This window comes from Dicentrarchus labrax, unplaced genomic scaffold, assembly GCF_905237075.1.
Source record: "Dicentrarchus labrax unplaced genomic scaffold, dlabrax2021, whole genome shotgun sequence".
NCBI classification, from domain to species: domain Eukaryota; kingdom Metazoa; phylum Chordata; class Actinopteri; family Moronidae; genus Dicentrarchus; species Dicentrarchus labrax.
The window spans coordinates 7,088,432-7,106,132 of record NW_026136724.1 but is presented as its reverse complement, the minus strand read 5'-3'; the positions used below and the strand labels follow the sequence as shown (position 1 = coordinate 7,106,132).

The window sequence follows — 17,701 nt, the reverse complement described above, 5'->3', positions numbered from 1 at the left end:
TTCCTGGATTCTCTATCTGGTTTGTGTTTTTTTAATGATGGCACCTCACAGTTCCCTCCACTTCCACTGTGTAGAACTGTGATGATACCAGTGAGAAGGATGGTGATGAGTGAGTGGAAGCTCTGGACTGAGTCATTTTGCATGTTAGACACTGAGCTCTGACAGTTCGCTGCACACCAAAGCTGCTGATTAATGAGTTTGTCTGCCAACATGTCCCGTTTCCCATGACCTGATAGAATACACCTCATAAATCTGTGTATCAGCATTGTTAAATAAGACAAAGAAAAGAGAACCACCTATCATCCACAGAAAATCCAAAGAAGAAGACATCAGTACGGCTGTGTAAATGACAGATGGTGCCTGGGAATTGTGGTGAAGAGGCCGATGTGGACTACCACTGAAGGGCTTGTTCAGTTCTTGACTGTGGACTTGTTTCCATCCTATTTTACAAAGTCACACCTCATCGTTACCTAATTATCTAAAACTCATCTCATGTAAGAGCCATGTTTTGTGTCCCATTGCGTCATTTCCCCTCAGTCTGTGTCTACAGTCTAATCACTCGATGGGTGTTGAGGTGACATAGTTCACAGCCGCCCCTGGCAATGTTTCCATCCAATGACCCTTCATTATCCCACCAGTGTACAAGCGTGAAATTCCTGTGGGATTCTAAGCTGCCACTGCCAGCTTTGACGGCTCTTTTTAATTAGCTACTCTATTAACAAGTGGCTTCTTTCCCACAGATCAAAGTTGAAAACCAACAGGACTTCCAGGACATCACCAGCGTGGTGGCTCTGGCCGGGACCTACGCTACCACCGAGCCCTACGTTCAGTCCAAGTACGATATCCGCATCCAGAAGATCGGCAACAACTACAAGGCATACATGTAAGACGTTTCAAACAATCATACTGTACATCTGACAGCAGGTCAGTCAACACATTTGATGGCTGATAACATTACATATGTAGTGAAGCTGCCTATAAAGCTATTATATTGGATAGCAGTGGGACCAATCCAATCCAATATTGGTATCTGGTGCCAATACTGACGCAATTCACACATCAGATATCAGATTGACAGCACTGATCCAGATTCCATAAAATAATGCAATTTAAAGCCCATAGTCGAAATATTGTTGCACAAATAAATTCAGTAATTAAGCAGTTCTACAAAGATAGTAGTCCTCATATTCTATGAGTTAGCAATACAGGCGGGGCTTGCACTGGACCATGTACCCACCATAACATTACATGAGACAGTCTGCAACTGAGTGAGCAAGTTGGCTAACTCAACACACCCTTAGTTTGGAGAAAACGGTATTTTAGTCTGGAAACACAGAGAAGCAAGACAGGAATATAAAGTCTAAGTGTACAACATTCTGAAGAGTGGAAGATGTGCTGCATCATACAATTCCTCAAATTTAATTAAGGGATATCGGTATTGGCTGTCACATAGAAATTACATTTTTACTCAGTTTAAAACCATCATTAGACAGTGCATAGTAAGAACAAGAACACATTTTTATTTGCATGTCCATGGAGATCAGTCATCATTTTATCAGAACAGATTAAAATATGAGGCCAGTGTTTCAGGTGTGACACCCTTTATATGCCATCAGGAAGTACTAGTAACTAGGCCAGATATAGAGAGCAATAACAACAACATCAACACCAGAAAACACATAAAATATGTACACCTACATAATCAGAACTGAGCAGTTATTTTTGGATTATTTGCTCTGTAAAGCAGAAGCATTAGAGAGATCTCCTAGAAATGATTGAATATTAATCATATATTGAGCTCTTTCAAAAATTTATGGATAAAAAAAGATAGATTCCAGGCAGTTTTCATCAACATTGTCTTCACTTTTACAAAGTCATGGTCCCATTTGTCCTTCAAACCCACACACCCATTTGGACGCAAGAGACCATGTTCTGTAAATTCGGCCGAGCGTATAGCAACACCCTCTTAACTTTCAAGTCTCTCTATCTAAACAATTACTTGACCAAATGCAGAGGGGCAGAGTAGCCAAGCCTTATCTCATCTAATTTTTCCCCTGGCCTCACCAGGAAAACATTTCTTTAAATGCCTCTGACACAAACATAATGTAGGTGTGGATGGCAATCATCATCACTGATGAACTGACGATAGCTTCTCCCACGAGCTTTTCTATTCAGCTACACAATAAAGAGTTGTGAGTGATTAAGACTTGGTTGAGCATTGTAGCATAATAGCTGGAGGCGGGTTGATTCATTTGTTGATGTTTCGTCTTTGATTTGCAGGAGAACGTCCATCTCTGGGAACTGGAAGGCTAACACGGGCTCTGCCATGTTAGAACAGATCGCAATGACTGACAGGTGAGCTGACTCTGTGTACACTGGGAAAATGCTGACCTGTTCATACAGTTTACTACCTTTTGCATATTTTATACCCTCGAAGACATCTGTCTTTTTGTTAAATTTTACATACTTTTAACATACTGACAAAGGCTGACAATGCAACTGTCCTAAGAAATATTATAGTTTATATGTAACTGTGAGCCCTGTGAAGTCCAGTCCATCTTTCATGATATCTCCAGAGATTATTGGGTTGTAATTATTGGTTTATCAGTGGTGTGTGCCACTGTGTTCCAGATATCGGCTGTGGGTGGACTCCTGCGCTGAGATGTTTGGTGGCCTAGACATCTGTGCAGTGAAGGCCGTCCACGGGAAAGATGGCAACGACTATATCATCGAGGTCAGTTTGTTTTCAGAATAACCCTCAACTTCTGTGTGAGATTGCACAGTGCAAAATAAAAGACAAGAAGATATACATAACATGTTGCTCCTCCAGCATATTTTGGAACACGAAACACCAAAGTCTATCTTAAATATGTACTGTGTCCTTGTGTATTTTGAAATGTAATCAAAAGTTTGGATTTTTAGAAAGGCTGTTGAGTTAAAGGTGGGTGGATAGACGGAAAACATGCCTCATTTCAAACATTTGCTATGTTCCTGGCACTTTATCTGTAGAGCAGTTCTTGGTCGGTTTGCATGTTGAAACACCAATCCAGTGTAAACGTTACCTTGGATTCAGTCTCTTTCCCTTCTGATAATATTTTTCATATCTTGGTGAAAGTCAGCAGGGAAGGGTGTAGCCAGACTTGATGGTACGTGATCATCAGAGCCTTGAAACCATGATTAGTCTGTAGACCAAACACAGGCAGGAGAATGAAAACAACATCAGGAGTCAGCGGTTGACTCACTCAGTCTACCAACACTGCCTGTTTATTTCAAGTCCACTGGTAAAGTTTGGCATTCCACATGCATTTTCTAGTTTGTAGACAAATACAATTGCTGAATGACCTGACAGATCCAATTTGGAGGAGGTTTTCCTCCAAAGTAACTTCAAGTTTTTTGGGGTTTCATTCCCCACTGGGATGAGCATGGTGGTAACACTGCCTGGGTTAGGGTTAGGGAAATGTATGCATCATCCGATGTTAAAGCTTCTCTAATCAATATTTTTATGTTAACCACTGACTAACTGACTATGTGTAATGTGACAGGAGTCACTCTTATTAAGGAAACCACAGAGAATTATCACCTGACTCTGCAGTTCTCCTCAGGTCTATGGAGCGTTTTAGCGTCTTCTAGCTAATTGTTTAGGTTTTACAGGCCACAACTTTACTGTTCTGGTTCAGTCTCAGTGCTCTCATTAGCATTGTTTCTAAACAAAAGGCTTCTAATAAACCCACTGTATGCTAGCTGCACAGCACCAAACAATGAACAGACAACATTAGTGTTAAGCATTAGCTGCTAAAGAGAGAAATTTGTCCCTCAGGATTTGATGGAGACCAAACCTCGGCCCCATTTCCAGCCACAGCAGGCTGTTGTTTTCTGCAGAATAGCTCTGATAAAGCTACTGTAGACTACCTGACTAGCACCAAAGGAAACACTAAGTTTGCAACTAGCTAGGGAACACTGTTAAGCATTTAGCTGCTATAGAGCTAGATATTCTCCTCAGAAGGTGGTGCAAATCGAAAAAAACACGACTCCAAATGAAGGCTAATGTTGCTCTGTCTGGATGTGTAAATAGCAGTTTATTAACAAGTTCACTAACAAGGTGATAATGTCACTTTTGTGTTTACAGCTTGCAAGAAAATATTATGTTCAGCTATTTATTTGCAGTTTAACAAGATAGAAAACCATTAGGTTTTGATCTCTCTTTGGTGGCATTATCCCTAAGAGTAGAGAAACAGTTTTTTTTTCTACAGCTGTTATTTTACCCAAGTATTCAACAGTCATAATTGAAGAAAAACTTCATAGAAAAGACACAGAGATATAGACTAGAATGCAAACAAGACGGTTGAGATTTAAAGTAGGATGCATGACTCACTTGATCTGTCAAATGGAAGACATCTCAGTCTGTTATCAGGATTGTCACTTTCTCCACTGACACATGTATAAAAAAGTAAAAATGCTCAGGCAGGGTTAGTCATGCTGTTTGGGGGTCTTTGCAAAACAGGAAATCAAGAGCTGGAGTAGAATTGGGCGAGGCAGGCTGAGAGAACAGTAGAGAGGTGAATTGTAAAACACGCCTTTGAAAGTCCTCACACAGGAATGACTGATGGTACACCATGTAAGAGGATGATATATGGGGGGATTTTCCTTTAAAGATTATACCCAGGAGAGAAGCAGGGGACAAATAGTTTTATCATCTGTAATGAGGTTTGTTTTTAGAACGGTTTCCTATGTCTTCAAATCTGAGGAAACAGGCCGGTCTGGGACATCTGATGTGCCCAAATTTAGGCTGAGACCATGACATCACTCCTCTCTCTATCTATATGCTGGGTGAGGTCAGCAGTGAGAAAATAAGCCTCTTTTTTAAACTCAGACTATCTCAGGAAATATCTACCATCTCCCCAGAGATGTGTAGTCTTAGGAGCCGAACTGATTGGACACAAAAAACTGGCAACACAGTCGAATAACAATGTTCTCTGACAAGCAACACTTCCTCCTCCTCTCTATCTAGTTGTCTCTCTCTAAAACCCTTCAGCATGATGGAATTTAATTAACCGCGACAAGGAAGAGCTGTCGGTCCATCACAGTGGGAATCTGTTTTTTTGTTCCAGACAAAGACATCAGCCATGACACCTCTCACTAATGAAAAGTAATGAGCTGCTCAGAGGCACTTCATTAACAGTTTACTGCAGCCGCTATTTACATGCAGCAAATGCAGCGTTGTGTCAGTTCATTGAAAAAGTGCACATACAATGGAGGATGCTCTGACATGACATGATATCATGTCAAATTACATGACAGTAATGTAACATGACAATAGAAAATTGAGGAGATGTAAAATGATGCCACACACACTTGATGATATTTCTTATCACATTACAGTGACATCATGCAACCTTAAAATAGGACCTATGACATCCATACAACGCAACAACGCAAAGCACATAATGTGATAGGACATGGCACAATCTTGACATTTTGACACTTTACAGAAGAAAAATACTGGCCTTTTGATATAATGATGCATGAAATTGCATTTAGTATTTGGCACATGATATGGACCGAAAGTGCTGGCCGCTTTAAAAACAGCGTTTGCTCTAGATAAATATTCATGGGGTGGCCAGCAGGTGGCAGAAATATATGCTGATTTAACTGCAAATAATCATATCAATATTTGCTTGGAAAAGCCCCAAAATAAAGATATATTAACTTAGAAACATTAAATTATTGTGGTAAATTAGTATAGCATTGAATAGAAATATATAAAGGTGGCATTAGAAATCAATAAATTATTTTATTTTTGTATCTTGAGTTTCTTCCAAATACAATGTCTTTTTTCATTAAACTCTATTAAAATGTGGCAATAACAGTTAATAAATTGGGGTGCCCGGAAAGGTCACCTGGTGCTCCATGTACCCAGGCTGAGTGCCTGCTGCGGTGGCCAAGGGTTTGACTCCAACCTGCAGCCCCTTTGCTGCGTGTCATCCCCTCTCTCTGCCCCCCTTTCCTGTCTATATTCAGCTGTCACCATTAATAATACAATAAGAAAAATACAATAATTAAATTAATTTCTGTTTTTTAAAGCATTATTTTTTAAATGAATCTGTTAAATTTGACACAAAACCAGGGTGGCAGCTGGAGTGGCCAGGCATTTTATACAGTTGGCAGCTGCCACCCTAGTTTGAAAAACCTTTACTTCACAAAGCAAACAAATGATAAAATTGAAACAACACACACATATATATAACATGATTTGACTCAATACCATGACATGATTTTACATGACAAAATGACAGCATAACATGGAAATTGAAAATGACTTATGTTACATAATGTTACCCCAACTACAGTATTTGATACAGGCTGAGATAGAGAGGTGGAAGGAAATACAGTAAGTAATGTTTTAGAACACCAAAGATAAACGAAGATAAAAGAGGATAAATGGGCTTTTTAAAGTGAATTGAACTCGCAAGAGGGAGGAATACAAGCACTGCTATCTTAAAGCTAAAATTGTTTTCCCAGGAAAACATTACCCTTTGCCCATCCCTGTACAACGACTGCACCATCATTTTGAATGAGCACATTTCACATGTTGTGCTCTGTGAACTTTCCCAAGCAGCAGGGTATATTGTCCAGACAGAACACTGTGCAGCTCAATAAAAGTGCAGAATAACACCTCTATGTTCCAGTGCTGAAAAGGCCAGTAGCAGCTCCAGTCTTCTGCTAGATGACTCTGTATCCTAATAAATCAGCAGGGTGGATCCCGGCTCTGCTTGCCACCACACGCCGTTTGAAGTGGGGCCTGGCGGTCACTTGCCAGGGCTCTGCTCAGTCTACTGTGGTAATGACTCAACTGGCCAAAACACCGTGCCACGCCCCACCACACCACCAAATCCTATCCAAGAAGCTGGGTACACACAGAAAATGAAGGACTTTAAAGGGTTCTCTGGTATGGATAGCGGTTCTGTGTAGAACAGTATGAACCCCACTCTGAAAAACAAAGGGAAAAGTAAAAAACCCTGGCAAATTTAAACACAGTTTGTATTTGAAATGTTTTTTCAATACTCCGGATTTCCTGGATTCATTTCATTCAAGAATGCACGAAACAATCAGCTCCCATTAAAGATTTTAATTCTGCCTTGTGGTTTGACATGTTTCCACATGAAACATGAAGTTGGGAGAGGAAGGGCTAAACTAAAGGGACCTGATTGAGACTTGATCAGGGGTGGCTTGGCTGGGTCTTACCAAAATATATGTCATGTTTTATTAGATAGAACTTTAATATACTGTGCAGAGTACATTAGAAAACTTGCAAAACGTGTTGGATTCAGTGCATGTAACAGTAGATAGCAGAAGAATAGATTGTGGAATTTCATCTGACCATTAAATTGTTCTTTAAATGATCCTTCGTTCGGCCGTGGTTAGTTGTGTGCCAGTTGAAACAATGGGTCCTTCATTTCAGACAGAGGTAGACAAAGACAGCCTGCATTTAGCACCGACAGCCAATTTTATTAACTGAGATGACAACTTTTGCATTTTTCTGCGATTTTCCCTGCGACCATAGTTTCTCCTACCACTTCACAGCCTGTTCTTATTCCCAGGTCATCAAATACAAATGTTCAGTCAGTTGCAATCTGAAACCTAACCATTAGATGGCACTAAATCCTACACACTGGTCCTTTAAGTGAAAAATAATCAATGGATTTATCAAAATAAAAGTAACTGTTAGTTGTAACCCTGGTAGTTTTGTTCTGTAGATCTCTGTATTATAGACATGTAGTGTTCTGTAGATATCTAAATTCTGTGTAACAGTAGCAACAACAGGTCCCTGGTTCTTCGGAATCTCAGCAGTGTACCATCAATCTAAGAAAACAGCACACCACATGACATGTGTTTTTAGGTTTCCAACCCTGTTTGCCTGGAATTGCTCTTGAGGGACGAAAGTATTTTATATTATATGTTAATTTAATTGATGTCACTAATAAAACAGCTTCAACCAGAGTAAAGGGGAAGCCTGTGTAGTGAAATGAGCTGGTGCAGTGTTTGTTTTGAATGGGATCCCTGCATGCTCTCTGCAGCACATGGTTGCTGGCCTCTGCCTGGTGTACACTGTGTACAAGAGGATCAGCACATGCATGCCCGGCACTGTGTTTACAGCCTGTGGCCGGGGCGCGGTACAGCAGCCTCATCCACCACACCAAGCATCTGGCAGTGCCAGCAGCCACACTTCTCCTGCTTCTGTTTGTTTTGGTCTTAAGGGAGGAGGATGGCAGGTCTCAGAGTGCCATGTGCTCTGTGGTTCAGTACACGTGTATGCGCATGTGAGCTCAAGTTGTGGGAAAGCTGCTGTTTTCTTCTCTTTGAGGTTAATTATTTGTGTGTGGCAATGGATGTGGTCTATGCCCTTCCAAGTCATACCCGGGGAGCATAATATTTACAGATGGAGTCACATTTTATCTGCTGTTCACTGGAAAGAGAGGGTGGCACAGGAAAATAGCAGTTAGTTTGAAAGATGAGATTTGTGTGTTCAAATGTGCCAATTCAGTTTATCTACAGCTTAAATGGAGAATAGGTCAGGAACTCTCTCAACGTTTTTGTCTCATGAGGCCTTAAAATGACACGATTTTATCATCTCAAGCTGCACATTCACAGGAGATTATTTCTCTTTTTATTTGGTTCCTGTGATATATTATCAGAGAGCGCTGAGGGGCTGAGGACGATTTTAAAAGAAAAAAGCAAACATTAGAGATTCTGGCCCCCTTCTACAGGATCTCAAACCCCTGATTAAAAACTGCTGAACTACCCTGCAGTAGTTGCTGAAGCTCTAATGGAGGATGTAGTGGGACAGATCCAGGACAAGGAGCTTTCTGAGGAGCATGGTAGTGCATGGGAACAAACAGAAGAGTCAGTGTCATGCTCAGTGCATCCGGCAATAAATTGTATTAAAGGCCAGCAGAGTGTTGTATAGCTTATATTGTCTGAGATCTCTGTAAGATGACTCATCATTGCTGGCAAGACACCACAGAGTCCATTATCCCTGACATCATTTGGGGCCAGAACACGTCTAATCTTCGCGATAAGAGATATAATACTGCCATCTAGTGGATGAATTTTAAAGCTTCAGTTCTGTGGTTTCCTGCTGAATCAGCCATCCAGGCCCCTGATTGGCTGTTTTTCTGTCTCTGCAGGTGATGGACAGCTCCATGCCTCTGATTGGTGAGCATGTGGAGGAAGATAGACAGCTGATCACAGAGCTGATCATCAACAAGATGGCCCAGGTGCTGCTGGGAGTTTCCACACCTCAGCCTTCCTCTGTCAAGGTACGTCAGTGCGTTATGTCTGACACATTACTTTTACATACATAGTTAATTAATATTAATGCTAATAATGTGTTATTAACAGTACGGTTGGTACTGCAGTTACTACTGCTACTGCTACTACTTATATTACTTCTTAATGTACAAGTGCTACTGTTTCTGTGTCTGTTACTACCATTATTGTAACTATAAACATAACTGTTGTTACTACTGCTAATACCGTTGTTAATGCTAGTACTATTAATCAAAATAAATTTGCTATTATAATAAAATTGCTACCATTCTTATACTACTCTAATAAACATTATTTACAGCCACATGTATCATTATTAATACCATCACTGATATTATTACTGTTACTGCTACTATTGCTTCTTATACAATTACTGCTAATATTGCTAGACCTGGTAATGATACAGCAGCATTGTCTTTGATCATGGTATCCAGTTCTCCTTAAAACATCCATGTTGTTTTCTTTGAACCTTCCGCTTGACTTAGAAAAAACTGAAACGCCCTCCCTACAACATGTCAAAATAATACAAGACTTTAAGATCTTAATGCAACTTGTAATGTACACAAACCTGGTAACTCTCCTCCCACTCATTCAAACAGCTCTATTGATGGGCATGGTACTGGCAAAATAACATAAGGCTGGAAGACTCCTGCTGCACCGTGCTTCAGAATCTGGTTGAATTAACTTGTTTCAGTTATTTACATGGAGAAATTGCAATGTCAGCAGAAATGGGGAGAATCTTGGGGGACCTTTGTTGCAATACCTGGACTCTATCTGACCACAGCATTATGAATTGTTTTATTGTTGTTGTTACTGGGATCTTCCACCTTTTTCATGTAACTATTTATGCATTAAAGTATTAACTTTATTACACAGGAAGATAGGTAGGATATAGGAGATAAGATATACATGGAGAACTACTACCCTGCTGTAGCTTCAGCTAAAAGAATTGCAATACACTGCCTCCCCACCTTCCCCACCCTCCCTTTTTTGACCCCCTCTGCTCGCTCATAATTTTTGTACAGTACCTAATTTCTTTTTTTAAAACTTTCATTTGCATTAGTCCTACAACTAATGCTGCTGTTGTCACTGCCGGTATTACCCCTGTATAGCACACACACATAGATACTATTGAGGCCAGTGGGGTTATGTCCTCAGAATTTGTTTTAGCAATCTCAGGGGGAATTGAAATAAGGTTGGTATTTTTTTTTTAGCTAATTCCATTACAGTAGAGTATATTTAATCATGACTACTTTTAGGTCAACATAATGATATTTGAAGTGTGGATGGGCTTCAAATGAAACTGCATTTAGACTTTCATGTTGATGGTTGAAAACATATAATTGAACATCTTCTCTTACTTTACCATGACCATGACTTTCTATGAAACAGTGTAGAGCCTTATGTGAAGCAGAATTGAACCAAGAGTCAAAGATCTCTGTGTGTGCAGTTGTGTTCAGGTACATTGCCATAGAAACAAGCAGGTTTATTTGTCTCCCTGAAGAGAAAAGACCAATGTTTTTGGGACTATAGTTTTTAGTTAAATGTCTTTGATTGTGAGCAACTTGAGCTGTGTTTTAGGAAGGGAACCTTTTTTGTGGCAGATTTAGTTTTTTTTGAGCGCGAGACAGGAGGCTGAGGAAGTTCTTTGTTTGCAATGTAATAAGTTTCACCACTGCAACGCTATTTTTGGTGTCTTTCAAGTCCATGTGGGCTTAGCAACTTGTCCGTGTGCATGACTCAGTAATGACTCTGTGTCCCTTCATCCACAGACCACACAGCCCAGACGAGGTAGGTTTTTGTTTTGTTGTTTGTTTCCTGGCTGCAGCAGTGTTATGGTAGTAAACACTGTAAAACAACTAATCTACATGTAAGTTGCGTATACCTATTACAGGGGGACACCGCTCTGCTTCCGCCTCTCCCTCCCAGTCAGCCCAGGGTTCACCTCAGCGAGCCCGTTCAGCCACCACCTCGCCCAGCCAGGCCTTCCAGCCTGGTCCCATCCCTGCCTCCTCCGGGCCTGGAGCTCAGAAACAGTCACCACAGCTGAAGTAAGACAAACTGGGTTCCCATTAATAGCACACCGATAGGCTCCATGATACCATCAGAATGAGATTAATTAAATTTGACTATTTCAAGTATTATATATTTGCTCTTGTCAGGGAGGAAGAGGTTTACCTTCAATGTATTTTTTAATCATAACAGTCACACTAATAATCAGTAGTCCAGCTAATAATTTATTGCTTTATCTAGTACTGCAAGTTTGGATATATCAGACATGTTGCAAGCTTATGTACTGATATCTCCTTTCAGTTAACACCAAACGACAGACAAAATAATAATAATAATAATAATGAGAACTTTATTTATATAGCACCTTTTAATAACAGAGTTTACAAAGTGCTTTGACGGACAGAAAAATGATTGTTGTGATACACAAAATGTAAAAAAATATAAAAATACAGAATACCAAAATACAATAATAAGAGCAAAATAGAAGCTATGAAAATAAAAGGAAACAGAAGTAAAAAAAATAAAAAAAAAGTTAAAAGACGACGTCACATGAAGGCAAGTCTATAAAAATGCATTGTAAGAGGTCACTGTTTCTGCAAACCTTCTCTCCTCAGGCGGACCGTTCCAAAGCCACTGGGCCCTGATAGCAAATGCACGGTCACCTTTACATTTAAGCCTTGACATTGAAACAGCCAGAAGGGCCCCCACCTGAGGACCTAAGTCAACATTTCTGCCATGTAGCTTAGGGCCAGACATGATGTGACAGACGAGCTTTGTGTCAGCGATCAGTAAAATCTTAAAATCAATTCTAAAACGAACAGGGAGCCAATGCAGAGACAACAGAATTGGGGTGATGTGTCTGTTAAAACTAGAAAACACTACACCAAAGGCATTTCATTACGTTTCCATCCAGTAAAATGTCCCGCCCCTGTTGATGTAGGTAATAAACTACAGTTTGTAGTCTAGCAGCTTTGATTTTCATCTGGCCTCTCCCCGTTCCTCTTTCACTGAAAACAGTAGTAAATTAAACAACTGTTCTCTTTACTGCGCAGCAAATCCCAGTCGCTGACCAACACCTTCACAGAGACGTTACGAGGAACCGTGACCGACGACGAGGCCAAAGCTGAGACCATCCGCAGCCTCCGACAGTCCTTCGCCAGCCTCTTCTCCGACTAAAGGCCTCCCCACAAGCTTCCTCTTCATGTCAGTTGTCAGGTTCGGAAAAAAAAAAAAAATCCTGACTGGTTAATCTGTTATGGAGTCTCCGTCCTCTTTAGAGCCTCAGCTTCCTGTTCCTTCGCTTTCCTTCTCACTGTTTGTGAAGTTTAACACCTGGTGCAACCTGCTTTCCTCGCACTTATCAGGACTTTATCACTAGAAAGGCCAGTAGGACGCTGACTAGAAGAACGTGTAAAAGCTGACATATTCACATACCAGAGATTTTAAGAGATGGATGTCAGTGCAGGTGCAGAATCAAACCAAATGCCATCCAAATTTACTCGATTTTTACTTGATGGTCTTGGACCGTTTCCTCTTTGCTGTTCATGCCAGTCAAGAAGAAACAGGTCCATATAATTAGAAGATATTTCCAATCTTTCCTCACATCCTCACATCCACACTTATACACCCATAACAGCACTGCAGCGATTATGTAAGAGGACTGAGACATTACGAGGCCTCTTGATGCTGTAATTTGGGGTGTTTAAAGCTGAAAAATAATTATAAATAATGATAAAATCATCAGTGATGAAATGTGAATGCCCCCGAGGGCTGAGATCAGCAGTCAGCTGATGGCGACTTGGCCTTTCTAGAGGTAAATAATTACAGTAAATAATTATAATCTAACCCATACTGCTTGGTATATAGTCGTTATTCTGCCTTCTGTTTGTTCAGCCAGTGAAACTACTCATTATTAGGTCACATCAGATTAGTTTTTTTATATACTTTTATTTACAAAATTAAATTATTTGAATTATTTGAATTGACTCACAGCTTCCAAACTGTTTGCAGATGTCTACGGCAATATTCTTTTCTGAAACTGTTCCAGTTAACTCTTAAGAAATGTACTGAATCCTCACGGTTCACCAGCGATTTTGAGCATCTTGCCAGCAGCCGCATTTCTCAGACATCCATGTGCTGTAGACACACATTGGCTTACTTAGTGACTCCTTTACCTAACATTACCAAAGTGCTTTTTACTAAAAACAGAAAATGTCCCCCCTGCACTGGGTCAAGAAAACAGTCACACAGCAAACCAACCTTTGAGCTTGTGATTTCACAAGGTGCAAACGCTGTACTGGCTTACAGCCATCGTCTTCCATCACAGCCCAGATCTTCCCCTGCAATTCTTTTTTTCTTCTTAATGTTTTGTGCTTTGTGAATAGTACTATGGTGTATTTCCTGTGGGGGATTTGTATCATAACTATTACTGCTATGTGTCAAGACAAACAGTGAGGATGTAATAGTTTGAGACTTTTAATGTGCTTAAATTTGAGACTGCGACAGAAAAGGTTTGGTTGTATAACATCACATTTTGAATCTTTATTGTCTTTTATTCTCTACAATCAATATTAGATCGGTTTAATCAATCCTTTTTTTTTTTTTGGTCACAAGGTGTGTTTGCAACATCTGCAGTGGTAGCAAAGCAGAGATCCTCTTCCATCATTCATCCTGCTTTGGAGCTGCATGTCAATGTTTAGTGAATGTTGTACGTAGAGTCCAATTAGTATTTTCTAACAGAAAACCAACACAAGCTCATGATTTTAAGTATTCTGTTTCCTGGAAAGGACAATGTAGTTTGATGTAAATCACACTGAAAATATAGACTATGATTTGAGAAAGTAATCATGGCATTGTTATCCAGAACCAGGACATATTTTTGTTTATAAGCCGTTGTTTTCTTCCAAAGGAATTTCCTTTAACTGCTCTAAAGATGGGATGTGTCATTCCAGTTTAATTACTAAAAACATTGACAAATCTATATAGTTTTAATCTATGGAAATATTCATTTATTTGATGGAAACCTATCTGTAGGCTCAAATGTTCTAGCTAAAAACTAATAGAAGAAGAATAAAAGTTTATGCTTCTATTTCTTTTTTTTTTTTTTTACCTATTTGAAAGTGTGCAAACTAAATGCTGTCAGTTTTCTTTATAATTAGCATCAAATTACATTTCTGGTAAGTGAGACCCTCCACGGTGCAACAGTTTGATGCATCAGGCTTACAGGAAGAGATTGACTGTATATTTGGCTTTCCATGCAGCGCACAATCACAATCAAATAATCTGAAAATGTCTCTTTGTGCAGGAAATGATCGAACCGTCTTGTAGTTGGTTCCGAAATAATCTGCGCTACAAACTGAATAAGCCTATATGTGTTTCTTTCTACCATTTCATTTATTGGGGCCTGGACAAAAACTAAAATTGCAATCCATATTCCATCCTGTTTTTGTCTAAATACCCCAAACAGAAACATTAATGCGACTGCAGTGGGTTTTTACAAATAGGACATCTATGGGCAGTATGCAGTAGTTAAAATGGACCTGTCATGATTCCAACGTTTTTCTTTTTCTTTCATAATAATATTAATAATGATGATAATAATAATAATAATAATAATAATAATAATAATAATACCCATTTTGAGGGGAGATTTATTTAAATGCATGAAGCTGTATAACATAGTGATGTGTGGGTGTGTATGTGTGTGTAAAGTTGTAAGTTTGCCATCATGGTTAATAATCTACCACTACCACAAAAAAAACTGCCCATTTTTGCAATAATCATTTTGATAAGTTTTAAAGAAGCTGTTATTTTTATTTTTATTTTTTTTTTACCGAGCCAGTCTCACTGTCAGAAACCTGAAAAACTAACATTGTTTGTCCATCGTGCTACAAAAGCTCAACATACATCAGCTTGACTAAATACAGTGCTCATTACCAACAATCGTACTTAGCGATGATCGGGGTTGTAGTTTTACTTCTGCAAACAGTCGCTCCGGAGGGGAAAACAATCTAACTGGTTGCATTTATCATCAGCGTGTGGAACCAGAGAATCAGCTGTTAGTTAGTTAACGGACCATTTGCTGAGCCCACCCCTCTTAGTCACTGTCGCTACCTGTCGAGCTGTCCAATATATACCTAGCTAACTAATGAAGCGCTAAACGTTAGCTCGCTGAGTTGGTTGAAAACGCTGTCTCTACCTGACTTCTTAATGTTTCCAGCTGACTCGGTTTAAAACAAGAATGTTTTAAACGGGTCTTAAATATGTACTTAATGGCGACGTACACAATATTGAGCCAGAACACTGAAGCTAAAGCTATCAGACCGCAGGCAAAAAGTCAGCGGCCTCACCAGTCCGCCAGTGGGTGGACGTGCTAACATTAGCTGCTTACGTGAGAGCTAACAAACACACTGTTTCATCCATTCCTTACTTTATTGGTTGTGTACTTTTGTTTTTGGAAAGGCAAAAAAAAAAAAAAAAAGGGGGGGGTGTTAAAAAAAAATAGGGGTTAAGTGAATGGTCAGTTAGCCTTCCAACATCGTGAAATCTGTGCCAGTGATATCTTCCTTTATTAGCAGTCATTGTAATAATTCTGCCTCCGAGGATTGTTTGTGAAAGTGAAACCCTGATCTGCTTTATCTGTCTCGTCATTGAGCGGTTTTGCAGGCGTTTCATCTCCTTTGGCACTGTGTCAAAATGGACCAAATTAACATTTCATTGTGAGACCCCTTGAAGGTTTAAATCATATTGTTTTGTCTTTATTGTAAATACGCCTACCACTTAGTATGTAATACTGCAGTGTGATAAGCCATAACCAAACCATGAGGATTTACTATCCCTTATGTGCCACGCAATAATGGCTGTGACGTCACTGATAAACTGAAATATGAACTTAAATCACTGTGTCCGTTAACTTAAAGACATCAGAAGGCCTGTCCTGCCCTGCAGAGGCACACAGTAGGAACTGTTTTTGAGTTAAAATCAAGAGAAATCATATCACACTTATGTCAGGATGAAAGATTAACTTTGATGTCACTTTTCTCAGTTTTACTGCAATTTGGGTTTTTTAAAAAAACAACATAGGATCCAGTTGATGCCATTCATACAGCCATTTTATTTAGGGCCAGATACATTTTCTCATTCAGCTGCTATAGCTTAACACACCACTGATGTTTTTCATTTGTCAATTCAAACTGTAAAGTTTACTACCTCAAGTTCAGCAGTGCTCTGCAGAAACTGACTATAGAGTGGTAGTACTGGACAAGATTTTGTGAAATAAGCAGTGTTTTAGATTAAGAGCATATTCATGCAAGAAAGGGGAGTCATCTGATACATGGACTGTAGCAAAACAACCATGTAGTGTCTGTGACATCAACCTCAGGAAGATCGGAGTCTACATTTTCCAATCATAGGCAGCAATGATGGACATGTGAGTGCTTTGCATGTCACAACCATCGACAAATAAAAGATGGACGCCACGTCTCCGCTTCTTTCTACTGTACAAATGTGAAGCCAAAATATCCCAGATACTGCCGCTGCCATCTTTCACCATTCAGAGCCAGAGTCTGGGCAGAGAGAGATCCTTTAAGTTCTCTTGGTTGATTGACAGCTGCTCCAGCCTATCACGGCCTCAACTCCGAAAGCTCCTACCTTTTAAACATAGTTTTAAAAACCCGTTGTTGATGTCACAGATGCTGAATCCACAGAGTTTGTGCTCATTTCACAAAATGTTGTAAGACGGAGTTGCATCACTTCACCCAATTTTTTTCTTTCAGCACTTAATTTTAGTTAAACATTACATATAATTAGGAGAAAAGGCAATACTCCGCTATGTTAAGCATTTCTTTTACTTTCAGTCATGACGAGGTTGAGTCAAAGGCTCAGCTTAAGCTGTGTTGAACTGATACACAGGCTAACACTGAACCGAATATGCAGCCACAGAGACTTGCCATTAAATACAGCTAATACTGCAAGGGAAATCAAGTCCACTTTAAATGTGCCGTTTGTAAATGAGAGATATAATGTCAGTGCACGGGTTTATTAGCCGATCTTTCAGTCCACTGTGTTCCCTCCTCTCAGCTGAATGGTGGATGGTATTATATGGTATTTTAAGTGTATTAACGTTCTGTATATCGGTGTAAATGTGGCATGGAAACCAACCCCTCCTGTGTGCCTCAGGTGTGTAAATTTGGTCGTTATGTGATCTTAATGTCTGGCTGCTTATTTGTGAGAAGTGTGATGCATCTCATGTGTTTCTGTAATTTATTAGTATTAAGATTATTTTTGCTTTCTGTATTTTTGTTCTTTTTGTCTGAAAAAAAAATCAAGATTTCTGTTATTAAAAGTAACAATTTTTATTATA

General features: G+C 39.6%; 1 protein-coding gene across 2 annotated transcripts in view; it reads left to right on the top strand.

The window, feature by feature from the left end:
* LOC127359225 (synapsin-3-like) overlaps nt 1–17,701 on the top strand; it is a 115,769-nt gene extending 98,068 nt beyond the window's left edge. Inside the window, exons 8-14 of one of the 2 annotated variants that reach the window (XM_051393103.1) lie at nt 741–883; nt 2,281–2,355; nt 2,632–2,734; nt 9,186–9,317; nt 11,100–11,118; nt 11,222–11,378; nt 12,393–17,701. In XM_051393103.1, coding sequence (XP_051249063.1) covers nt 741–883; nt 2,281–2,355; nt 2,632–2,734; nt 9,186–9,317; nt 11,100–11,118; nt 11,222–11,378; nt 12,393–12,516 — 753 coding nt within the window. In that variant the 3' untranslated portion in view covers nt 12,517–17,701. The remainder of the gene's footprint in view (nt 1–740; nt 884–2,280; nt 2,356–2,631; nt 2,735–9,185; nt 9,318–11,099; nt 11,119–11,221; nt 11,379–12,392) is intronic. The other variant, XM_051393104.1, reaches the window with a different exon arrangement.